Consider the following 25,388-nt stretch of genomic DNA (forward strand, 5'->3'; position numbering starts at 1 on the left):
GTGATTCTGGAGCTCCCCAAAATAAAGTCTGTCACTGGTTCCACTGTTTCCCCATCTATATGCCATGAAGTGATGGGACTGCCAGGATCTTAGTTTTTTGAATGTTGAGTTTTAAGCCAAATTTTTCACTCTCCTCTTTCACCTTCAACAAGAGGCTCTTTAGTTCTTCTTCGCTTTCTGCCATAAGGGTGGTGTCATCTGCGTGTCTGAGGTTTATTGATATTTCTCCCAGCAATCTTGACTCCAGCTTGATTCCAACTGAATGCTTCATTCAGCCTGGCATTTTGCATGATGTACTCTGCATATAAGTTAAATAAGCAGGATGGACAATACACAGCCTTGATGTACCACTTTTCCAATTTGGAAGCAAGTCTGTTGTTCCATGTCCAGTTCTAACTGTTGCTTCCTGACCTGCATACAGATTTCTCAGGAGACAGGTAAGGTGCTCTGGTATTCCCACTTCATGAAGAATTTTCCACAGGTTGTGATTCACACAGTCAAAGGTTTTGACATAGTCAATAAAGCAGAAGTAGCTGTTTTTCTGGAACTCTCTTGCTTTCTCAATGATCCAGCGGATGTTCACAATTTGATCTCTGGTTCCTCTGCCTTTTCTAAATACAGCTTGACAATCTGGAAGTTCATGGTTCATGTACTGTTGAAGCCTAGCTTGGAGAATTTTGCTAGCATGTGAGGATGAGTGCAATGGTGCAGTAGTTTGAACATTCTTTGGCATTGCCTTTCTTTGGGATTGGAATGAAAACTGACCTTTTCCAGTCCTGTGGCCACTGCTGAGTTTTCCAAATTTGCTGGCATATTGAGTGCAGCACTTTAATAGCATCATTTTTAGGATTTGAAATAGCTCAACTAGAATTCCATCACTTCCACTAGCTTTGTTCGTAGTGATGCTTCCCTAAGGCCCACCTGATTTCACATTTTTATCAAAGTCATAAAAACTACTATACAGTTTAAAGACTGCTTGTATGCTCTGTAGCCTTTTTAAATTCAATATTGATTAGAGACAAGTTTCACCCCTATTATTTAGGTATTATAACCTAAGTACCAAAAAAACCCCAAAACCCCTAATTACATGTAATTATAAACAAATGACTATTTTCAATACACCAGAGTTTGAAAATGCTAAACTAAGTTTACCAACACAACTAATTGTTCGAAAGGATTAACATTCACTGGTTTACATTACTAAAACACAGTAGGCTTTTACCAGTTTTTCAGTATAAGAAAATTTTCAGGGTCTGGAAAAAGATAAACAAGATAATTCTCCACAACTTCAAATACAAAACTGATATGGACTTGTCCCTAGCTCAGTATCTGCTATTTCTATTTTAAAACAACCATATGCAAGGAGATCCAACCAGTCCATTCTAAAGGAGCTCAGTCCTGGGTGTTCTTTGGAAGGAATGATGCTAAAGCTGAAACTCCAGTACTTTGGCCACCTCATGCAAATAGTTGACTCACTGGAAAAGACTCTGATGCTGGGAGGGATTGGGGGCATGAGGAGAAGGGGACGACAGAGGATGAAATGGCTGGATGGCATCACCTACTTGATGGACATGAGTTTGAGTGGACTCCAGGAGTTGGTGATGGGCAGGGAGGCCTGGCGTGCTGCAATTCATGGGGTCACAAAGAGTCGGACACGACTGAGTGACTGAACTGAACTGATGTATTAAAAAATATATATTTTGGAGCTGTCAGGTCATGTTAGTTTCTATGGCTGGTATTTAAGACATCCGACTATAAAAACCACAACTAATCATGAAAGACTACAATTAAAAATGCTGCCACCCTGGCACTAGGTTAGCTCTCTGGATATATCATCTACACGTTTCTGTTGATGTAGAAGACAGTGATTTTTACTCCACTTGGAATTACCCTCACGACTACTTTGTTAACTCACACGTGAAAGGAGAAAATACAGAAAAAAGCTTAGTGCCTTGTGGGCTCCACTAATTAAAATAAGCCTGACCACATTTAGAGCTTGCTCAGTTTTATTTCTTAAGGAGTATGTTCAACAGGCTTTATGCTCCTCTCACATTTACCACCTGGTTTATCATATATTCCTTAGATGTTAAAACTGATCCTGCTTCAAATTCAAGAGTAAAATGTGGCAAATCTAAGGATTAAATACAATATGTTTTAAAAGATGCTTTTGTTCCCAAATTATTCACACATTTTATTACACCTATTAAAGAGATTCAAGATAAATGTACTAATAATGTTTATTTGAGCATTACTATTATGTCCTATACTTTTTACCAAACTTTTATGCAAATATTTTATAATGAATTGACACTCACCATCTTGCTGTTTCACAAGTCCCTGCTGAATGTACCGAATGTACGTGAAAAAGTTACAGACAGAAGTGATCTGGGCCAAAAAGAAAAGAATGTTAACCAGTCAAATGTTTCTTGTCAAAGAGCGCTTTATTAAAGTTAATGGTTATGTTACTTACCCTGTATCTGCAAAAAGGAGAAATATAGTAGTAGTTGCTTGAGTCCCCTAGTTTAATTCTGTGTTTACAGGACTTGCTCTGACCTGTGAGAGCACATTTTCTGTAAAATAAGGATAAATTTTAGTTTTAAAAAATTGAAAGCATTTTGCCCCTACCTTCTGAACAAGTTGCACATTTATTCAGACAACATATATTTGACAACCTACCCTGTATCAGGTACTCTGTGAAGATGAGAAAGACAAAAACCCTACCTTCTAGGGCTTACATTCTAGTAGAAGTTTACAAGCATAGCATTCAGCATGGTTCTAGAAATAAAAGCTAGATGTTTTAATATATGTCCTTGCTCAGTCACTTCAGTCGTGTCCGACTCTCTGCGACCCCATGGACCAAGGCCTGCCAGGATCCCTTGTCCAGGGGATTCTCCAGGCAAGAATTCTGGAGTGGCTTCCCATTTCCTTCTTCAGTGATAAAGTATGGAGTGAAGAAGTCGCTCAGTTGTATCCGATTCTTTGCGACCCCATGAACTGTAGCCTACCAGGCTCCTCTGTCCATGGGATTTTCCAGGCAAGAGTACTGGAGTGGGTTGCCATTTCCTTCTCCAATATATGTCCTAATCAGGAACAAAATTACAAATAAGTAATCAGCTGCAGGGCAGGCCACAGCTTTCCACTGGGACTTCAACTTCTGTCTTAGTTGAAAAAAACTTAAAAGTGACTGTTCAAGTCTCAAAACATGCTACTGATAGCCTGCAGGACAACAGTTTCCAGATGGGATACTTTTTGATGTGTTGGGTTGGTGTATATGCATTTAATGTGGCACCTAGGCCTGAGAAATACAAAGGAATAAGAAACCTTACAAACACACTGCATCTTAACAATTACAATTACACAAACAGTACATACTCCATTTAGACATACCGACCTTCCTCTTTGCATACTACAACATGCATGAGGGTTTTCAGGCTACAATAGGATGGAAGCGTCTTGAGAGCAGGGAATGTACTGTATTCATCTTGAAATGCCTGACAGTAAGTATCCGCCTGGCAGAGAGCAGACATTCAGTGGTTGCTGGTTAAGTGACAGGCCACCTGTCACTCTACTTGCTCAACAAGATCAGGTTGGACTCACAGAAGCCCAGCTGTCACCCTGCTAAATAGAAGCTTGACTAAAGACAGCTACCACTCCTTGTCAATGCAAACTTAGTGTAGCTCTAAAGTAAAATACAGTGGCCAATAGCATTTTATAGGACATTATAAGTTATAAAGAAAAATGTATTAACTAGACATTGAATTTTCAGCTATACTTACGAGAAATATGAAATGTATGTGGCTCCATATTAAGCAAACACACAACAAATGGTTACTTAAAAGAGAATAATTTTGGCCATTCAAATCACAAAAGAATTCTTACCTTTTCAAGAGATTTCACCTCACTGTTCCTTTATTAGAAAACACCTTTAATGATCTATAATAATATTTAAAAGCACTACTACTAGCTTGAGGAGGATGGACAATCAAGAAATTTAAGGCACAAGTGTTAAAAGTCCTTGGAACTATACTATTTTAAGTATAATTTACACAAGAGAAAAAAGTACCATCAAACTGATTAAAATCACCTTTACAATGCTCTTCTGGAAGCAGACATATATCTGTCTGTCTACTATTTTTCTAACTTTCAAATGACTCAGGTAAAATGGTTTTAAGTATCAACTTTTAAAATAATAAAGTGTTTAAGTTATCTCATTTCTGAAGCTAATATATTTTTATTTGAGCTAGAATTCAACGCTAAGTCTTCTGACCTCTAATTCCAATTAAAAAAAAACAAAACATACTACACTACCTCAGTATCTCAATAGCTCTAGTCCCAAGATTTCAAATCCTTGCTTGCCATTTTCACTCAAGAATGTCAGCGTGTCTAAGTCCGCATCTACCATCTTGTAAACCAGAGCCCTATTAACTTCCAAAAATTCACATCCCCCATCCAGTCACCTCTAACTTTCTTTACACATCTTTCCTCCCCATACACTCATCATCCTTTGAATGCAGTTTCCTTGTTCCCTTCTTCAGTCTTTGTTATCCAAATTCCACTCATGCTTCTAAAACCCAGATCAAACCAAAGCCCCTCCAATAATTGTTCTGATCACCACCAGTGGAGTGACTTCGCCTTCCACAAAATTCCCAGAGTACTATGTCATTCACTAGTGACTGTCTTGACAATCTCATCCACAAGAGCCTTAGCCGGGGCCATACCTCACGTTTCATTTTAGAAAAAAAAAAAAAAAAGGACACCATTTTCCTTTGGTTTTCTCCACACAATATGCACTGCAAACATCTTGGCTTCCGGCCCCATTTCCATAAGCACAATAATACCCTTAACTATGTTAATTGTTCCCTAAATAGCTCAGTTGGTAAAGAATCCACCTGCAATGCAGGAGACCCCCTTTGATTCCTGGGTTGGAAAGATCCGCTGGAGAAGGGACAGGCTACCCACTCCAGAATTCTTGGGCTTCCCTTGTGGCTCAGCTGGTAAAGAATCCACCTGCAATGCAGGAGACCTGGATTTGATCCCTGGGTTGGAAAGATCCCCTGGAGAAGGGAAAGGCTACCCACTAGACTATCCTGGCCTGGAGAATTCCATGGACTGCATAGTCCACGGGGTCACAAAGAGGTGGACATGATTGAGTGACTTTCACTTTCATTCAGTATAATTATTTTACTAAAATATTGTAAAAATCTACTGTAACTGAGATTTCATTTGATGATATTATATATTTAATATGTGGGATGGATACAATGCAACCATAAATTTAAAATCCTACAATAAAAACTGCTATTGTAAAATAAGATATAACACAGAACTTCAAGTACAAAAACTGCTATCATTAACTATCAGGATAAAAATACCCAGGAGTTTGTTGATGGGTAGAATTTAGAAATGTAAATCTCTTCCCCAAAATTCAGAGGCCACCATACTACAAGTGTGGCATGGGGAGCATAAAACAGGACACAACTCTAGGTGGACAGACTTGTGGCTCACGAACAAACACAGGACTAAAAAAATAAGTTACCCAAATACCAGCACTGACTGATCCTGCTGAGAGTGCAATGTGCATAACAGGAAACAGGAAGAACGACACAGCCCCTACATCCAGTTTTAACAGACCTAGCAGTTAATCTCTTAATGGCACTCCAGTACTCTTGCCTGGAAAATCCCATGGACGGAGGAGCCTGGTGGGCTGCAGTCCATGGGTTCGCTGAGTCAGATACGACTGAGCGACTTCACTTTCACTTTTCACTCTGATGCAATAGAGAAGGAAATGGCAACCCACTCCAGTGTTCTTGCCTGGAGAATCCCAGGGACGGGGAGCCTGGTGGGCTGCTGTCTATGGGGTCGCACAGAGTCGGACACGAGTGAAGCGACTTAGCAACAGCAGCAGCAGCAGCAGTTAATCTCAACCAGCCGCTTCTTCTTTTGCCTTCAAATAGCCTGCCTGACAGGATTCAATTGTTGCTAGCTAGGAGCTCTTTTGGGCCTCCCAGGTGATGCTAGTGGTAAAGAACCTGCCTGCCAATGCAGGAGACATAAGAGATGTGGGTTTGATCCCTGGGTGGGGAAGATCCCCTGGATGAGGTATGACAACATAGTCCAGTATGTTGTCCAGAATCGGACACAACTGAGCGACTTAGCATGCATGCACATGAGCTCTCCTAGGCTCTTCAGTCCCCTTATACTGATCTAGTTTTTAACCAACTAAGCAGCTTCCCCAAAATCTTTCAAAGTCACCTTTTAAACAGCTGTGCCAAAGGTTTTAGGTACTGCTGGTTTCAATCTTTTCCAGAACTGGTTGGAAAAAGGCTTGTTCTGCTATGAAATGTGGAGTCACCCCTGAAGGTACACAACTGTCAAATATTTCTTACACATGACGACAGAAATGTTTCTTTACCAAAGTGAAAAAGCTTTACAATGAGAGTACTGAAGGAGAGGACTAGCCAAGTCTTTTGGTGCCCTGTTTTCATGCTTGGCAAGACCTGGTCTAATTCACTGTCTTTTCAAATTATTTTTGACAGCAAACTTCAAGAAGAAATATTTTATACAAAAAGCCCAGAACATGAAAAGTGTAACAAAAAAAATCTGCTTATGACCCATAAAAGAGATTTCATAATCAGGTAATGGATTACAATATGTGGTTTACAAAAAAAAAGTTTCTGACACCTGATCTACCTGGATCCCACGTACAGGTCTGTAATTAAAGAGCTCTCCACTGACGATACATCTGAAATCCCCACACTGCCTGCGGGTTGGTCTCTGGGCTGCACAGACTCTAAACAGAAAACTGACGAGAGATTTAACCATATTTAAAACCAGAAAAAATTAAAGTAACTGCAACACATAAAATTTTTAAAACTCAGTATTCTTCCACAAGACATGATTTTGAAAACATACTTTGGTCCTCCGCATTCAACTGCAGATGCTTTCACGAATCGAACAGGTTGTAATCCCACTGGTTCAATGCTTAAAGTGTTGTTCTCCACAGCTTCCAGAACAGCTGAAGCCAACTTCACAGAACACAAAAAACATTAGATGCTGACAGGAAAATGGAAAATTCTAGTTCACAGTAAACTGATGTTTAAAAATTATTTTTCCCCAAGTTCCCCTAGATTTGCCTTAGCTAATGAAAAAGAAAGAAACCACATAAGCTTGGTTTGAATTCTTTCATAACTCCAATATTGTTATGAAAAGTGATTCAGTTATAGCTAAATAACTTTTCTCATTTTCTGGAAGGAAATTAAAGACATTAATTCCAGATCACCCCTTATCCAGAATTAACATCCACTATTACAGTCACTTCAAAATGAATATCCTAATGCTTGATTTTGCCAAATTTATGCATTATTTTTTAATACTGGTCATCATAACAGAGCAATATATATTAAGCAGAGCTATATATTTAATGATCTCGTGTTTATGTGCACAAGAGTATACAAAAGAATTAAATGAATTATCAAATATTAAATGCTCAGATGGAGACGGTAGTAACTGATAAACAATTGATGAAATGGGCAAACTACTTTATTCTGGCAAGATTACTTATACGTAGCAATCTACCTAAAATTAGGGCCAGAGGCATAATGACTAACAGCTATATATCAAAAGCATTTTAGTCTTCCTCTTAACTTCTCCTTACAAGTACTGTTGTAATTAAATTCTCTAAAGACTCTTAGGATTAACTTTCTTAAAACACTTATTGACTGGATATTTGCAGACAAACCTCCCGCATGTAAGAACAAATTAAAATTATGACCTTACATTTGCACAGCGTTTTAAGGTTTTCTGTCTACTTGAAAGTGTCAAAATGTTAGTCACACAGTCATGTCCGACTCTTTGAAGCTCCATGGACTGTAGCCCACCAGGTTCCTCTGTCCATGGAGTTCTCCAGGCAAGAATACTGGAGTGGGTAGCCTTCTCTTTTCTAAGGGTTCTTCCCAACCTAGGGATAGAACCTGGGTCTCCTATACTGCAGGCAGATGCTTTACCGTCTGAGCCACCAGGGAAGTTTTTCTATCTACTTAATTGACTTCGTTTTGTCTTAACAACCCTGAGACATGGGCAAGGAAGGCATTTTTCCCCCTGTTTCAACGATGAAGGAACTAAACAGGAGTTTTAAAATCACATACGGATAAACCGAACAAACAGCTTGAAGTATACAGAAATTCCTTTACACTGACTCTTGGACTAAAAGTTAAGAAATAAGCCCTACCCCCTTAACATATTTAATACTTCACTCCAGTGCAAAACATACTGCAGTGTGAGTGATCCTCTGCTCAAATAAGGAAGAAGGTTCAGTAAGTGAACGCCAAGAAATTATTATGACCCTAATATGGAATGGAGAAAATGGTAAAACATGACATTTTATAAATTATCTATGTAAGAGATAGTAAAATATGTAACATGTCTAAGAACAACTCTAATGCATTTCTATTAAAGTTTTTAAAAAATTACCTCACTTTTTGAGAAGGTTAAACAAGGAAAGATATCTTCCTGATAGACTTTGTCTAAGAAAGGACAGGTTCTGTCCATTGTGGGCTCATCCTTCCAAGATCGGAATTCATTATACAGGGATAAGTCAGCCTGACAAAAGAAAACATAAAATAACTTTAAAAAAAGTACAAACAGAAAATCACTTTATAAAACCAAAACCTAATTAATATATTACCAAAAAACAAATATTCTTTATTTAAAATAACAATTGAACCATTCTTGACTAGATATAATACAGGATAGCAATTTTTTAATTGAAGTATAGCTGATTTACAATATTGTTTGTTTCAGGTATATAGCAAAGTGATTCAATGAAACTTTTTTTTTTTTCAAATTCTTTCCATTATAGATTATTATAAGGTATTGAATATAGTTCCCTGTTGTTGTTTTAGCTGCTAAGTCATGTCCAACTCTTTAGTAACCCCCTGGAGGGTAGCTTGCCAGCTCCTCTGTTCACGAGATTTTCCCAGGCAAGAATACTGGAGTGGATTGCCATTTCCTTCTCCAGGGGATCTTCCCCACCCAGGGATTGAACCTGCCTCTCCTGCACTGGCAGGCAAGATCTTCCCCACTGAGCCACTAGGGAATCCCATGGTTCCCTGTACTATACAGTAAATTCTTGGCTTATTTTATATACAGTGGTGTATATCTGTTAATCTCATACTTCTAACTTATCCCTCTCTCAGCCTTTCCCCTTTGGCAACCATAAAGATCCCTTTCTATGTCTGTGAGTCTGTTTCTGTTTTGTAAATAAGTTCATTTGTACCTTTTTTAGGATTTCACATATAAGTGATCATATTTGTGTTTTTCTTTCTGACATCTTCAGAGTATGATACTCTCTAGGTCCATTTATGTTGCTACAAATGGCAATATTTCATTCTTTTTAAAAAACAATCTAAACTCCCAAATAACTAGCGGGTGCTTTTCAATGTAATCACTATGGTGTCAAAGATCACTACCATTACCTACCCACCAAAAAAAATGTAACACTAATGTTGGAGTTCTTCTTAAGACACAGGTGCACACTGTTCTGAATACAAAAGTCTTCTGAAAACAATTTGGAGCCAAGTTAATTAAAACAAGTGTTTAATAGAGGCTGACCAAACTGTGAAATCTATTTTGGGGTCAAAAGTGACACCAACTGTTCAGCTATTTAAGGCATTTCCAGAATTTTCAAAATTTTTACTCTACAAGCTGCAAAACTAAAAGCAGCACACACACACAGCCTCCTAAACTGACTATCTCAAATATGTAACACTCATTTAGACTTTTTTGCCATTTCAACATCTAGTATCTACCATCTGAATTACCTTATAATCCAGCTGGCACCGGCCTTCCTATTCACTCTTCCAGTTGTCTCTTCTCTTTCCTTCCAATTTAATAATTTTTCCCAAGTACTCTTCTCTTTGGATTCCCCCAGCCCAGCTCAATACTGCCCATCAGCATATAAAGATCCACCCAGCCCCCAGCCACCCAAACACAGAGCAGTGTCCCTCATCCACCCTCTTGTCCAGAAGCACTAGATACCCTGTAAATGAAACACTGACTGCATCTACGGCCTCCAGGACAGCTCAATCAGTTGTGCATGTAGTCTATGTGAAAGTAACGAAAGACCGGCTGTACCCCAGCTTTCCTAGAGACTTTCCTCTAAGGTGTATAATGGCAATCTCAATGTGAATTTTTTTCATCCCAATCCATAAATTCCTTGAATCAAAGCTAAAGGCAAAAGGATAAAAATATTAGCAGATAAGTAATACATTTTCAAATTAATTTTCTTTGTAAAATCTACCCTTTGATGGATATAAAACCCAAACTGGGTAAGTAGTGTTCTGAGAAAAGATTCTAGTTGAAAGGCAATAATTTAAACTACTTATTAAGAGCTGACTCTGTCAGGAACTACAGTAATAAGCACTTCACAAACATTTAATCCTCAAAGCTGGACAAGATAAATATTATAACCTCCATTTATAGATAAGAAAACTAGAGTTTAGAGAGAGAAAATAACTTGACCAAGGTTACCAAGCAAGAAACCAGTAAAAGTTCCCATTTGAGAGACTTGATCTCAGAGCCTTGCCTGACTGTGTGTGCATGCATGCACCTGTGTCCTCACTGCTTTCAGAAGAAACACTGTAAGTCATGACTGAGTGCCCCCATCACATTTTCTGCAGAAACATGGACATATCCCATTTTCTGTCCAACTGTATCTAAGATTTACACAGGTCAAATTTATGTGTTTCCTTTGTCTAATAAAACATTTTGACAAGTTTGTCACAAAATATTACAATACAAGATATAGCCAGAAAGCAGAACGTTATATGCTGCCTATATGCGTATTTTAGGGAATTTCATAAACACAAAACTTTAAAATGTTCCATGAGAAACATCCAAATTTTCTTAGTGTAAAAAACAGGGAGAAAAGGGTACATAATTACACACGCTGAGAAATCACAGCAAAAATACAAGCTGCACCAAGCAATTAAAAATGCTATCAATACTGAAAGAAATCAGAATTAAAGTTACGACTAAAAACATTTCTTAAATATTTAACAGAAACCAGTGTGAATTTTAATTTCATCACATTCAGATTTAACAAAGTATTGAACTTCTCTTTCACCAGCATCGTTCTTTCTTATGAATAACTAAACAATATACAATTCAATTAAAATGAGCAACAACCCTGGCTATTCAGTTAAATAAACTCCTGGCTTCTATGTAAAAATCTAAACAAGCACAGCTTCTTAAAGATTAATGAGAGACTTGAATTCGACAGTGTAAAATACAACTTTCAAGAAAAAAAATGGGAGAAGGCTGCTTGTTAATTAGTGATCAATCCCCTTGGACATGCTTTCTCATCACATGTAAGTAAAAACTATTTTACAATTACACAATTTTTACTCAAAACAGCTCAAACTATTAGCACATTATCTCAGCTATCCTCATAACGTACCTTATAAAATTAAAGCTTACCATCAGTTCTATTGTTGTTGCTTAATTATCTGAATTAACTCCAGGACTACCTTACTGATATAAAATTGTTTCTCCCAGAATTTAAGTAAAAACAACGCACTGTTCTTCAAGAAAATCACCTAATATTTTCATATATTTCTTATGTTCATATTTTGCTGGAGCATGCAAGCAATAAATTTTGACTAGCCAGATCATTAAAGTCACCCACTCTCCTTTATACAACACACGACAGTTTGCTCCCTAAATGAAATATCGAGATTAAGAAACTCACCAAGTTTCTAGCAGGTACTCCAAGGTCAGCCAGGAAGAGAAGGGAACTGAAGAATCCCTGAAAGCAGCCAGCTCTAGACAAAGCCTCCCCCATCTTAATACTGAATATTTTGTACTAAAAGTTTTGCTGGCAAAAATCATAACCAACAGCTCAGTGATGAGAATTACTAAGTATCAACAGAGTCAGAAGAGACAGTCCTGGACGAGTTACCTCTTTGCAGTCTTTTACAATTGGCTGTATCACACTGAGGTCCTGATGACTGCCACTCATAGCACTGCTTGTACTTTTATTTCTTGTATGCCCCTTTTTAAAATGTGCCTTTCCACCTGGCAGAGGCTCTTGTGTAGGTGACGTTGGAGAACTGGACAATACAAGTGTCTTCAATGCAGCTACTTCAGCTTGGAGTACATCAATCTTGAAAAGAAATCAACACAGTCACATGTACTGAATATGTTTTCTGACAGATGCAGCTAAATGTTAACAATTTGGTAACTTTCAGAGAAGAAACATAAGTTTAATGTGTATTTCCTGTGGAGTAATAAAAGGAAAGTAAACTAAATGGGTTTTGGGGAGGGCTTTTTATTTTTAATCAGTTTTTTGATGTTCCCATACAATCTGGATTAAGTTGCTATTCACAATGTCAGATGAAAATTTTAAAATTATCAAAATGTTTAACATTTCACTATGTGGATTTTCAGATGAGACTGGGTGCATTCAGGGTGGTATGGTTGTAGGCATCACCAACTCAATGGACATGAGTTTGAGCAAGCTCCAGGAGTTGGTGATGGACAGGGAAGCCTGGCGTGCTGCAGTCCATGGGGTCACAAAGAGTCGGACATGACTGAGCGACTGAACAGATGCAAATTTTCAGAATCTTCATATTTAAAAATAGTTTATGATTAGGCGCAGTTCGTTTCTAAAACAGTAAAATCTAGTAACAGTTCAGCGGCTTTTTTAGTGAATTAAAAAATAATTGACTTTAAAATGTAATTATATAATCCTTTTGATAATATGTGTGATTCACAAAGCTTTAAATCATTTGCTTCTAATATAAATGTACACCAAATGTTCACTATTAATTATATCTATGTAGTAGCTATTTTCTTCTTTATAGTGTCTTATAGTTTTAAAAATCTTCTAAAGTAAGCAGTACTTTTATAATCAGAACAAATCCAATAAACATCAAGGTATTTTTCAAACTGTAATTACTAGTTTCTTTATATTTTATCCTATTAAAAGCAGCAAAAACTTACTTTTCCTTGTGCTTCTTTTAGCTGTTTTTCTGCTGTTGCCTGCTTGACATTTGCTTCTCTCACCATCTTATGAGCTTCCTAAAAAAGTTAACATCTCATATTTTGGAAACAAAGTATTTATCAGTTGTTTTCAAAAATCTTTCAACAGGTGTCTATGATTGAAACAAAGATACACTAACAAAATTTTGCCTAAAATTAAGTATTCAGTGTCAACAGCTGAAGCAGCAACTATCATCAGGCAGATCAATTATTAGGAATAAAGAATAGGTACCTTCTTTTAGTATCTATTACCACAGAGGCAGGCAAGGTTAGTTTGATCATTCTAATCAATACTTGTGTAAAGACTGCAAATGCTAAAGAAGGAAAAGTCATGATCCACATGTCAAACCCAACTTCTTTGCAGTTAGGTTTTTATAATTTATATTCATATTACTATGCACAGCAAAGACATACAGGAGAAACAAGCAAAAATATTAACACATCAGTAATGCTGCAGTTTATAGGAGTAACAGCTGAGAAGCCTTAGAGCTCCCAATAAAAACTCACAAATCGATACTAAATCTTGATTTTGTGCAGAGCAATCAAAAGGTTGAGTTTATCCTTTCATAAGATCTTAATTTTTTAGTACCAAATATACGAAACTCTAGATATTTAATTCCATTTCATTCATACAACATTTATTCATCAAACACTTATTCATAACATCTCTTCCTCAGCTTGGAGAAGGCAATGGCACCCCACTCCAGTACTCTTGCCTGGAAAATCCCATGGACGGAGGAGCCTGGTAGGCTGCAGTCCATGGGGTCGCTAAGAGTCAGACACGACTGAGCGACTTCACTTTCACTTTCATGCATTGGAGAAGGAAATGACAACCCACTCCAGTGTTCTTGCCTGGAGAATCCCAGGGACGGGGGAGCCTGGTGGGCTGCCCTCTGTAGGGTCGCACGGAGTCGGACACGACTGAAGCGACTTAGCAGCAGCAGCTTCCTCAGCTACCGTTCCAGGTGCTGATAACTCTTAAGGAGCTTACACTCTGAAGACATTCTAATAATCAAATAAAATATGAGTACAAATTCTGGATTGTATTCTAAATCCATTATGAAGCCTTGTGGCCTTTTAAGAAAGAGAATGACATTCTGTTGTTTGTATTTTAAAAAGCTTACTCTGCTCTATGGAATAATCCCTATAAAATATAAGGGTGGACTGGAACAGTATACAGGGTGCTTGCAATAATCCCCCAGGATGTAAGAGCTTAGATCTTAGAACTTCAATTTACTGTTCACGAGGAAGAGAGTGATGGAAGGCAGAAGGAAGGAAATCAGCTTCAAAGATGTTTAACAATTTGACAAGCGAACCCTCACGAGGTCTGTCGGCTGTTCAGGGGAGAGTGGAAGTTCTCCACGCCACAGTTCCACGGTGGCACTCCCATTTGTTCATTTGCTCTTAAGAGTATGTAATGACATTACACCTTGTATGTGCCCTTGTATTATAATAAATTTACAGATATTGTTTTAAATAAGAAAAGCTTCACTATGAATGCTTATAATTAAATGAGATTAACTGTGAGAATATTCCATGCACCATTATGCTGGGTATCTTGTGTCAAAGCCTGTAGGAGCTATCAAATTTAATAATGAGATAAGCATTTTTCTTTTAAAAATAACAAGTATTTCAGATATGCTGAATAAGTGCTGAATTTTAACAAGTGACTGTCATTAAAATACTACTTGACAAGTAGTTCCCAAATAATAAGTATATCTAATCTGATCCTTCACAATAAGTGACATTTTAACTATGAATCCAGAAGTAATATGTGCTATGGAGAGAATATTTGTTTAATGTTTAGAATTGGATTCTGCTTTCATTAATGGCGGACCATGCAACTCAGAACAAACATCCTACAGAGAACAGTTTTTAAAAGCTGCACAAATGTTTTAAAAACGTTTTTGAAGGCATTAGAGAGCAACAAAATAGTGAAGAATCAGAGGACCAAGATCCAGAAGAAGTAAACTGAGGAAAGTGAGCTGAAACTTGGGGTGATTTGTCCCCTTAGAGATATAGGGATATACTGGAAAGGTATAAAATAAATGTAACTGGAGTCCAGAAAGGAAAGAAAAAAGAGCTAGAATGAGGCAAGAGGAGTATCTAAAATGATAATTCATAGGATTTTAAAAATTGACAAAAGACATCAAAAGACATATGAGCTTGAAAACTTTTCTATTACTGTCATTCTGAAACTGAAAAATTACTTAAGTATCATCTGCACAGGAAAGTCAGTAAACTTTCTAGAAAGGCCAGATAGTAAGTAGTTCAGGCTTCTAAGCCATATGGTCTGTTGTGTAACTACTCAGCTCTGCTGCTATAGTGTGAAGGCAGCCACAGACAATAAAACAATCAATGAATATAGCCATTCCAATAAAAATCCATGGGCACTGAAATATGAGTTTCATAGAGTTTTCATGTCACAAAATATTCCTCTTTTGATTCTTTTTCCTCCTCTTACCATTTGAAAATGTAAAAACCAACCTCAGCTCGTTAGGCTGCACAAAAGTAGATATAGGCCAGTTTTGGTCTGCAGGCTATAGTTTGCACACCTGTGATCTATACAAACATTCATGTCCATATATTTACAAACACAGAATTTTTTTCCTCTCTGGTTAGCAGTGATTCAAATTTAGTTGATCTTTTTTTTTTCTTTTTAAAAAATAATGTTTATTCACCATCTTCTGATTAGTTTTAAAAAACAATTCATTGGCATTAAAGACAAAAATTCGCTAGAGAATGTTACGGAAAAACTTTCACATAACTAGCAATGGGACTGAAAATTCATTATCATGACTTATTACAGGAAAAGATGTACTTGTTCCTTTCAGATGAGTGTACCTGTGAGTTATCAATAACATTAAATCTAAATTTTAAAAATGGAATTCAGACCATATCATCATTGGAGAAGGAAACGGCAACCCACTCCAGTACTCTTGCCTGGAAAATCCCATGGACAGAGGAGCCTGGCAGGCTATAGTCCAAAGGGTTGCAGAGAGTCGGACACGACTGAGCGACTTCACAATCACTATCATCTGGATCATAAATTTAAAACAAGGTTTCAAAAACAAGATAACATATTCAATCACAATGCTCTCATGAAATAAATATACATATATACAATGTATTTTAATGAGAATACTTCTATATTACAAAAAATTTAAGTATTTTTATTTCACTTTTTTAAAACTTTTGTGTTGTGTATGTATGTAACATTATGATGTGTGTTAGTATATGTTCATAATTTAAGTACATATGTCTAGAACAGTGACTCGTGCATAGGGAATTCTTAATATCTTCATCATGAGGGTTCACGCTCAAATTTGTCTCTGTGGCTTGAAAGAAAAGGAAGTGCCATTTATGGCTTTCACCATACTTAAAAGCAGGATCAAGGTCATGACTTTGAGTCCCAGCATTCTTCTTAACTCTACTTATGATTTTCTTCACAGACAAAATAATTTGTACTATATGTGCTTACAGCATTGTTGAGACAAACTAAGCATATCATAGACATTTACTAAAATTGGCTGAAAAAACCTTAAGACTACATATCTTTTTTTCCATGTTAAATGTAGACTACTTTGTAAAGCATTCTTTTAACCGATTTCACTTTATATTTTGCATTACCTGAAAATCCATAATACTATAAGAAAAAATATATATATACACATACATATACAACTTTATAATCTTGTATTTTTTGCTAAATACAAAAGTATAATTATATTCAAGATCATTCATCATATATAAATTCCTAATCTGAGTTTACAAGCTTACCAAAATTATATAAATTGAGTTTATTCAGAATAATCTTCAATTCTTAAAAAAAAAAACTATTTACACATATACATAAAATGTAAGCAAAAACATTTTTTCATAAAACAATGGTAAACTGAGATCATGAAGGCACAACCGAGACCACAGAAAAATTTTCTCTACTTTTTTTCTAAACTCAGTAAGCAGTTGGTTTGAATACAATTTTCTTCATTACTGAAATCATCTTTAATCAGTGTAATTTCTTTCCCAGAAAGTACACACAGTTAAGGTTATTAGTCACTGTTCAGTCAGAGATAAATTAGGGACCCCAAAATTATGCTTTTTAGATAACTTTTTCATTCATTGCACAAACTGCACTTCTGGTACTTCACATCCTGCTAGAGACAGGGAAAAGTTTCTGTTTGTTCTCCTACTTCATCTAACAAAATGACATGTACATGCAGCTGGGGGGAACTAAGTGGGGGCTAAAATTAAGGGCAGGCTGGCAGGAAACCAACATTAACATAAGCAGCATAATGTATTTGCTTTCTTATCTACTAACACTATATTGTAAAATTTTCTTCTAGCCAGACATTACTGAAAGAAATGCCTTATGTTTCTGTACACTCCTTCTACATATAAAAATGTAACATTACATAACTCCTGTTCCAGATCTTTGTATGTTAGTAGCTCAGTCACGTCCGACTGAGACCCCATGGACTATAGCCCACCAGGCTTCTCTGTCCACGGGATTTCCCAGGCAAGAATACTGGAGTGGGTTGCCATTCCCTTCTCCAGAGAATCTTTCTGACCAAGGGATCAAAGTCGGGTCTCTGGAAATGCAGGCGGATTCTTTGCGGTCTGAGTCACCAAGGAAGCCCTCCAGATCTTCAATTTCCCACTATTTCTAAGCTTAAATTTAAAGTCCTATTATCTCTGATAACTAGCTAACTGAACAAAAAAAAAGTTAGTTTTTAAACATTCATGAAAGAAAATCACCCCAAAAAAGACAGGTGAGAGAGCAAAGGGGTGTGAGCAGAGCGGGGCATGGAAAGCCCACGCTTCTGAAAATATCCTCTGCAATATTACTTACAACAATAAAAACTGTGGAATATACACTGGATAGATTATGATTTTCATTACACTGACTATATAGTAACATGAAAAGATGTTATTTAAAGTACAAAATATATGAGGATTACAACTATGGAAGCAAATATGCATATCTAAAACTAAAAAAGATTCTGCATATACAAAAATAACAAAGGTGAAGAAACTTTTCCCCTAAAATCCATTTTTACATTAAAAATTTTAAGAACAAATTTTCAGAGGAAAAAAGAAAATATGGTAGAGTGATGACGACACTAGCCACTCTAGTAACACATCAGTGTGTGTGATAAGGAACCTCTGAGGCCAAAGGTCTTATAACCTAAAGGAAATGCGCTAGGGAGTGGTTCTTAAGCTAGAAAATGATATCCTCTCCCCACCCCCCACAGGGGTACTTGAAAGTTGTCAAAATGATGAGGGAGTATTACTAGATTACTGGGAACAACGTCAAGTGTGATAGTTAATTCTGTGTGGCAACCTGACTGGGCCCCAGGTACCCAGGCATTTAAGGCAGACGTTCTGGATGTTTCTGTGAAGATGCTTCTGGATGAGCTAATATGTGAATTGGTAAAGTGAGTAAAGCAGATTGCTTTCCACAATGTGGGTGCTGCTCATCCAATCCGCTGAAGGCCTGTTAGAACAAAAAGGCTCATCCCCCAAAAGTAAAAGAGAATTCTTTCTGTTTTCAGACTCAAGTTGAAACACCAGCTCTTCCTGGGTCTCAAGCCTAACAGCCTTTGAACTATAAACTAGAACCACATGATCAGCTCTCCTGGTTCTCTGGACTGAGACTGGAACTACACCACAGTCTCTCCAGGGTCTCTAGTCTACCAACTCATCGTCCAGGTTTTGGACTTGCCAACCTCCTTACATAAGCCTCTTTCTACACGTATATAGATATATGTATGTACAGACATGCATCCTATTGGTTCTGTTTCCTGGAAAACCCTGATTAATACAGCAAGGATGCTAATGTCCTATAGTGTCAATGGCACCCCTACTGAGAAACACGGCTTGAATTGGGTAGACATTCTGATCCTGTGGCAGGCTGGACATAATGTTCCTCAAATTACCCCCTTTCAGAAAACTACCTCAAAGGTTTTCCATCTGTGTTATGGAATCATATAAAGTTACTTGAAAGCAGCCCCTAAATAGTTGGTAAAATCAAAATTAAAATTTACTTCCTCTCTTTTCATTCACATTTTTAAACCACCCGATTCTAGTAGCCCATAGTTTTTTACATCATTTTAAGTTGTAGCCTCTATATTTCTTGAATATTTTTTTAGAGGACTTACAAATATGCATGAAGCTAAGCATATCTTTTTCAAGATTCCCTCAAAAAATAATTCTATCAATATATAAAAATTAAGACGTTGCTCTTGACCAAGACATAAATAGACCAACCTCAAATAGACTAGCTGTGAGTTCCTCCAACTCCTGTCCAAGTTGATCTCGCACTTTAGAAAGCCTCTCACACTCTTCATCTTTTAACTTCAGTTCCTATGAGAAATTGATCATTTTATTTTTTTTTAATTTCCAAAGTTTGATGTTAGACTCAGAAGACTATATAATCTTTACTAATAAAATTATAAAATATTAATACTGCCCCCTCCTACAAATTTCACACTGGAAGTTTTTATTTAGCACTTGCTATGTGGAAACAACCAGGCAAATCTAAAATTACAAATAATTCCAACTCACATATTAAATTTTCATAAAATATCCAAAGATTAAGTATAATTATTCATTACCTGTGAAAATAAACAATTAAAGAACCTCATGTTTTTTCCTTAACTTTGCTCTGAACATATTTGTTTCCATCAAGCAAGGAATTTCTTCACTTAACACAGGTTCGTTTCAAGAAATGTTTAGTGAAGTTGTTTCATGTTTACCATAACAATTGTTGACCTATAGATAATTTCATGTACCATACTGCAATTAATCTAAAATGTCCATTCGGAGATTATACCCATTTAACACTGCAACCAGAGGCAAGCAATGTATATTACATTTAAAATCAAGAAGAATGTTAATGACAAAAATCCTGTATTATGCATAACTCCTCAACAGGTAATAAATAGATGCTAAAAAAGTTTCTTTATTAAGATGTCAAAATATGCAATTAAAAAAATTTTATATGTAAATTTATCTTTCAAAGTTGTGCTGTATGTAATTGTGGTGGCAGCACAGTTTTTGAATTCTCCAACAACTCCTAAAATCACTGCAGATGGTGACTGCAGTCACGAAGTTAGAAGATGATTGCTTCTTGGCATGAAAGCTATAACAAACCTACACAGTGTGTTAAAAAGCAAAGACATCACTTTGCCAACAAAGGTTCCTATAGTCAAGGCTATGGTCTTTCCAGTAGGCATGTACAGATGTGAAAGCTGGACCATAAAGAAGGCAGAGCACCAAAGAATTGATGCTTTAGAACTGTGGTACTGGAGAAGACTCTTGAAAGTCCCTTGCACAGTTAACCTTAAGGGAAAGAAACCCTGAATACTCTTTGGAAGGACTGGTGCTGAAACTGAAATTCTAATACTTTGGTCACCTGATGCGAACAGCTAACTCATTGGCAAAGACCCTGATGCTGGAAAGACTGAAACAGAAGAAGGAGGCAACAGAGGATGAGATGGTGGGATGGCATCACCGATTCAATACACATGAACTTGGGCAAACTCCAAGAGATGGTGAAGGACAGGGAAGCCTGGTGTGCTGCAGTCCATGGGGTCATGAAGAGTTAGACATGACTTGGTGACTGAACAACAACTCCTAAAAACCAAATATACCAACTGGGATATCAGAAGACCCCAATGACTACATCTTCAACAAAACTAAGTAAAAGGGAATCTCCACAAATCTTAGACCCTGAGAAAATGTGGATACAGTGCCTAGACCACAGATCAGCAGTTATGTGGAAGGGAGCACCAGAAGTGAAAGCACTTCCATTCCCACAGAGTCCCAATATCCCCCCAGCCCTCTGGTGGAGGTTTTAAGATTACAAGTGAATCTCCCTCACTTATGGTCTAGGTAATTTTCAAACTGTTGCTTTTGTGCTGGGTCTCAGGGTGAGTCTGCATGTGAGTCTTTCAGATTGGAATCTCAGTTCCCTAGAGCTTTTGGGTCTCCTGGACATAAGTCCCAATGATTTTCAAAGCCAAATGCTTTGGGGCTTATCTCTCCACTGCAGATCCCAGGGGTTGAAGTGCCTGATGTGGGGGCACAAACTCTTGGAAAATCCAATTCATTTAAACATGAAAGAGAAAAAAAAAAGATACGTGAAGTTACCATTATAAAAAAGTTAAATAGAAAGCCAAGTCAGCTACAAGGTAAAGAAAATCAGATAGGTATCAAATTTCAACAGCATTTTATGCTAACAATGGAGTCACATTTTTAAGATACTCAAGGGAAAAAAATGTGAGTTGAGAATTTTATATCCAGTCAAAGTATCCTTCAAATGTTAGACCAGAGATTAAAAGTTACAAACTTGTCACACTTTAGAAACTATATCTCCCATGAGCTTTCCAGACTAATCAAGCAGTGAATGAGTTTCATACAATCAAGCCAAAAAAAGGAGAAGCTTTAACATTAAGGACAGGGAATGAGTAACAAATGTATTTAACTGTAGAACTACAAATAAAAGATGAGGATACACAAAAATGAAAAGACAAGACACAGACTGGGAGAAAATATTTGCAGAAGACATCTGATAAAGGACTGTTAACCAAAATATACAAAGAAATCTTAAAACTCAACAGTAAGAAAACAATTTGATTAAAAAGTGTGCAAAGGATCTGAAAAGACACCTTGCCAAAGTTATAGAGATGTCAAATGAGCACATAAAAAGATGTTCCATATTATATGTCATCAGGGAAACGCCAACTACAGCAACAACATGATTCCACCATAAACTATTAGAATGACCAAAAAGCAGAACTGCAACAATATATACTGACAAGGATGGGGGACAACAGGAATTCTCATACACTGCTTGTGGGAATATAAAATGGTGCAGCCACTTTGGAAGACTTTCAGCAATTTTTTTTTTGCAAAACCAAACATATTCTTACCACATGATCCAGTAATCATACTCTTTGGTATTAGCCAGAGGAACTGAAAACATATCCACACAAAAGCCTGCACACAGATGTGTATACATTCATAACTGCCAAACTTGGAAGCAACTAAATATGCTTCAGTTAAGTGGATGAATAATTAAACTGTGGTATATCCAAACAACAAACCATTACTCAGCATTAAATGGAAATGAGCTATCAAGCCATGAAAAGATATGGAGGAAAAGAAGTGCATGACTAAATAAAAGAATCTAGTCTTAAAAGGCTGCATGCTATATGATTCCAACTATATGACATTCTGAAAAAGGGAAAACTATGGAGATGATAAAAGATCAGTGGGCTGCCAGGGACTAAGAAGTAGGGAGGGATGAATAGGTAGAACATAGAGGATTTCTGCAATGCAGGAGACCTGGGTTTGATTCCTGGGTTGGGAAGATTACCTGGAGAAGGAAATGGCAACCCACTCCAGTATTCTTGCCTGGAGAACCCCACGGACAGAATAACCTGACAGGCTACAGTCCATGGGGTTGCAAGAGTCAGGCATGACTTAATGAATACACTATCACCACAGAGGATTTTTAGGACAGTGAAACTATTCATATACTATAATGACAGATATACATCATTATATTTTAGTCAAAACCCACAGAAAGTACAACACCAAAAGTGAATCCTAATGTAAACACTAATGTAAATGGGGGGTAATCACATGTCAATTTAGGTTTACCAATTTTAATGAATGTATCATTCTGGGGCAAGATGTTCATAATGGGAGTGGCTATGCATATGTGAGGAAAGGGAACTTACGGCAGCTCTGTACGTTCCTCTCAATTCTCCTATGAACCTAAAACTGATCTTTATAAAGTCTGTTTTTTTTAAAGGGGAATAAAGTTGAGAATTTGGCTGCAGATGGTGATTGCAGCCATGAAATTAAAAGATGTTTACTCCTTAGAAGGAAAGTTATGACCAACCTAGACAGCATATTCAAAAGCAGAGACATTACTTTGCCAACAAAGGTCCATCTAGTCAAGGCTATGGTTTTTCCAGTAGTCATGTATGGATGTGAGAGTTGGACTGTGAAGAAAGCTGAGCGCCGAAGAATTGATGCTTTTGAACTTTGGTGTTGGAGAACCAGTCCATTCTAGAGGAGATCAGCCCTGGGTGTTCTTTGGAAGGACTAATGCTGAGGCTGAAACTCCAGTACTTTGGCCACCTCATGTGAAGAGTTGACTCATTGGAAAAGACCCTGATGCTGGGAGGGATTGGGGGCAGGAGGAGAAGGGGACGACAGAGGATGAGATGGTTGAATGGCATCACCAACTCGATGGACATGAGTTTGACTGAACTCTGGGAGTTGGTGATGGACAGGGAGGCCTGGCGTGCTGCGATTCATGGGGTCGCAAAGAGTCAGACACGACTGAGCGACTGAACTGAACTGCAAGTTGAGAAAAGTTACATACATATTATAAGCCTTAGAAATGTAAAAATACACACAAAAAACCCCAGCAGAATAGGAAAAAGAAATCAAATTCACTAACTTCTTAAATATTAACTGGGAATAAAGGGATACAATTTGAAGCTCATAAATCAATTAGTATAAATCTGAACATATTTAACCCCATAGAAATTAAACTAGAATTAAATGATAGAGGCAAAGCAAAGAAACAGTTACTAGAAAATTTTACAGTGCTACTTATAGTACGGAACAAAGTCAGTATCTAAAGAAAGGCTAAGAGAAATTCTTTGATTAAAGACAACAACTAGACTAGAAATCAAACCTTCCAAAATACAAAAAAGGAAAACATTAAAAAAAGGAAGAGAACCCAAAGAAAACAGTACACATAGTGAAAAGATCTATATACACACAGATTAGACATCTGAAAGCTATGTGACAGAAACAAGCCTAAATACAGCATTTTTTTTCAATAAACATATATGTGTATAACTCACTTATTAAAAGAAAATTATTTTCAGACTAGCTAAAAGAGCAAAATCCATCTCCAGTCTCTATACAAGAGATACACCTAAAATAAGTAATTCAGACAGGTTAAAAATAAAAGGCTGGTTAGAAGTGTACTAAAAAATATAAGACAAATAAAAACAAAATAGAGACCTCAATACTGATATCAGACACAGGGCAGAAGTCATTAAAGAAGATAAAAGAAACTTCATAATGCTAAAGACAACAACACAAAATGAAAACTTTAAAATACTCTCAAATATAAAATACAAAAGCAGATCTAAATAAATAAGAAAAAAGACATTATGTTACTGAAGAGAAAACAGGAAGTCATCCTAAAGATCCCAATTCTCCCTGAGTTTATAAATCTGTAAATGCATAAATTTAATACCAAGTCCTTCTGAACTCTAAAATTTCACAATTTTATAATTATATATGAAACTGAGTCAATCCATTCAATATTTCCTACTATATGGTAACCCTTCAGGATACCAAAACCAAGTAAGGCACTGTTCTTTGAGAAGCTTCCAATCCTTAGAGCAATACATATATCATTCACAATGGCATATTCTTGAATCGTTCCCTACCATCTACCACAGTAAACCTCACCTGATACTAAAGACCCTCTACAACATGTGCTCACTTTCCCTTCTCAGAGTTATTACACTTGATCCACACTCTAAAACTAGAGTTAAACTGTTCTGATTTGTTCCTGTTTCGTTTCCCAATTTGATCTCACCCATCTGGACTGCCATAAACGTTCGACTCTTTATGCTTCTAGATCCAACTCAAGCTACCTGTATGAACCCAAGTTTGTATTTCATGTGAATACTTTTTAAAAGGTCACTTGTACTTTTCATTATCAGTACCTTGTACTATAATACAGCTATATGAAATTAACTCCTTCAACAAACACTAATTTTGTGTTAACAATTCATCAGGTATTCATCAAGGGTCTGGAAAGATAAAAGGAAGGAGGCCTGCTACATGCTTTTCACAAAGCCATAGCCTACTAACAGTGGCAAATACCTAAACAGATTCACAAGGAAAAAGAAACAGGAAACAAATATTTAAACGGATTCACAAGGAAAAGTCCTGATAAGGACTATCATAGTGATATGCACATACTAGAAAAAGTAGGAGCTTGCCAAATGTAAAGACTGAAACAGTGTAAGCTATGGTAGCTAAAGACAGGGAAGGGTGGATGCCATACTTAGATAATGCCAGAAAATGTGGTTTATGGTGAGTCCTGAAAAACCTTGGCTAAGAAAGTAGAACTTTAAAGAAAAGAGAATATCATCTCCAGGGCGATGGAAAGTCACTGAAGGATTTTAAACATAATAGTGACAATCAGATTGCAATTCAAAAGAGTAACTTGAACAACGTGCTAGATTAAAAAAAAAATTAAGACAGGGAAAACAGTTAATTACTGCAATATTTTAGGCAAC

The 25,388-nt window shown here is 36.9% G+C and overlaps 1 protein-coding gene across 7 annotated transcripts in view; it reads right to left on the reverse strand.

Annotated features, from left to right (window-relative positions):
- The window catches only part of RAB3IP (RAB3A interacting protein), a 66,636-nt gene that overhangs the window by 2,140 nt on the left and 39,108 nt on the right, over positions 1 to 25,388 (reverse strand). For 6 of the 7 annotated variants that reach the window (XM_069584678.1, XM_069584680.1, XM_069584681.1 and 3 more), the window contains 7 exons: positions 19,309 to 19,404; positions 13,000 to 13,077; positions 11,957 to 12,160; positions 8,470 to 8,598; positions 6,913 to 7,025; positions 2,471 to 2,570; positions 2,316 to 2,385 (listed from right to left, as the gene is read on the reverse strand). In XM_069584678.1, coding sequence (XP_069440779.1) covers positions 2,316 to 2,385; positions 2,471 to 2,570; positions 6,913 to 7,025; positions 8,470 to 8,598; positions 11,957 to 12,160; positions 13,000 to 13,077; positions 19,309 to 19,404 — 790 coding nt within the window. Of the gene's footprint in view, positions 1 to 2,315; positions 2,386 to 2,470; positions 2,571 to 3,391; positions 7,026 to 8,469; positions 8,599 to 11,956; positions 12,161 to 12,999; positions 13,078 to 19,308; positions 19,405 to 25,388 lie in introns of all 7 variants that reach the window. The other variant, XR_011255940.1, reaches the window with a different exon arrangement.

Source organism: Ovis canadensis, chromosome 3, assembly GCF_042477335.2.
Source record: "Ovis canadensis isolate MfBH-ARS-UI-01 breed Bighorn chromosome 3, ARS-UI_OviCan_v2, whole genome shotgun sequence".
NCBI lineage: Eukaryota > Metazoa > Chordata > Mammalia > Artiodactyla > Bovidae > Ovis > Ovis canadensis.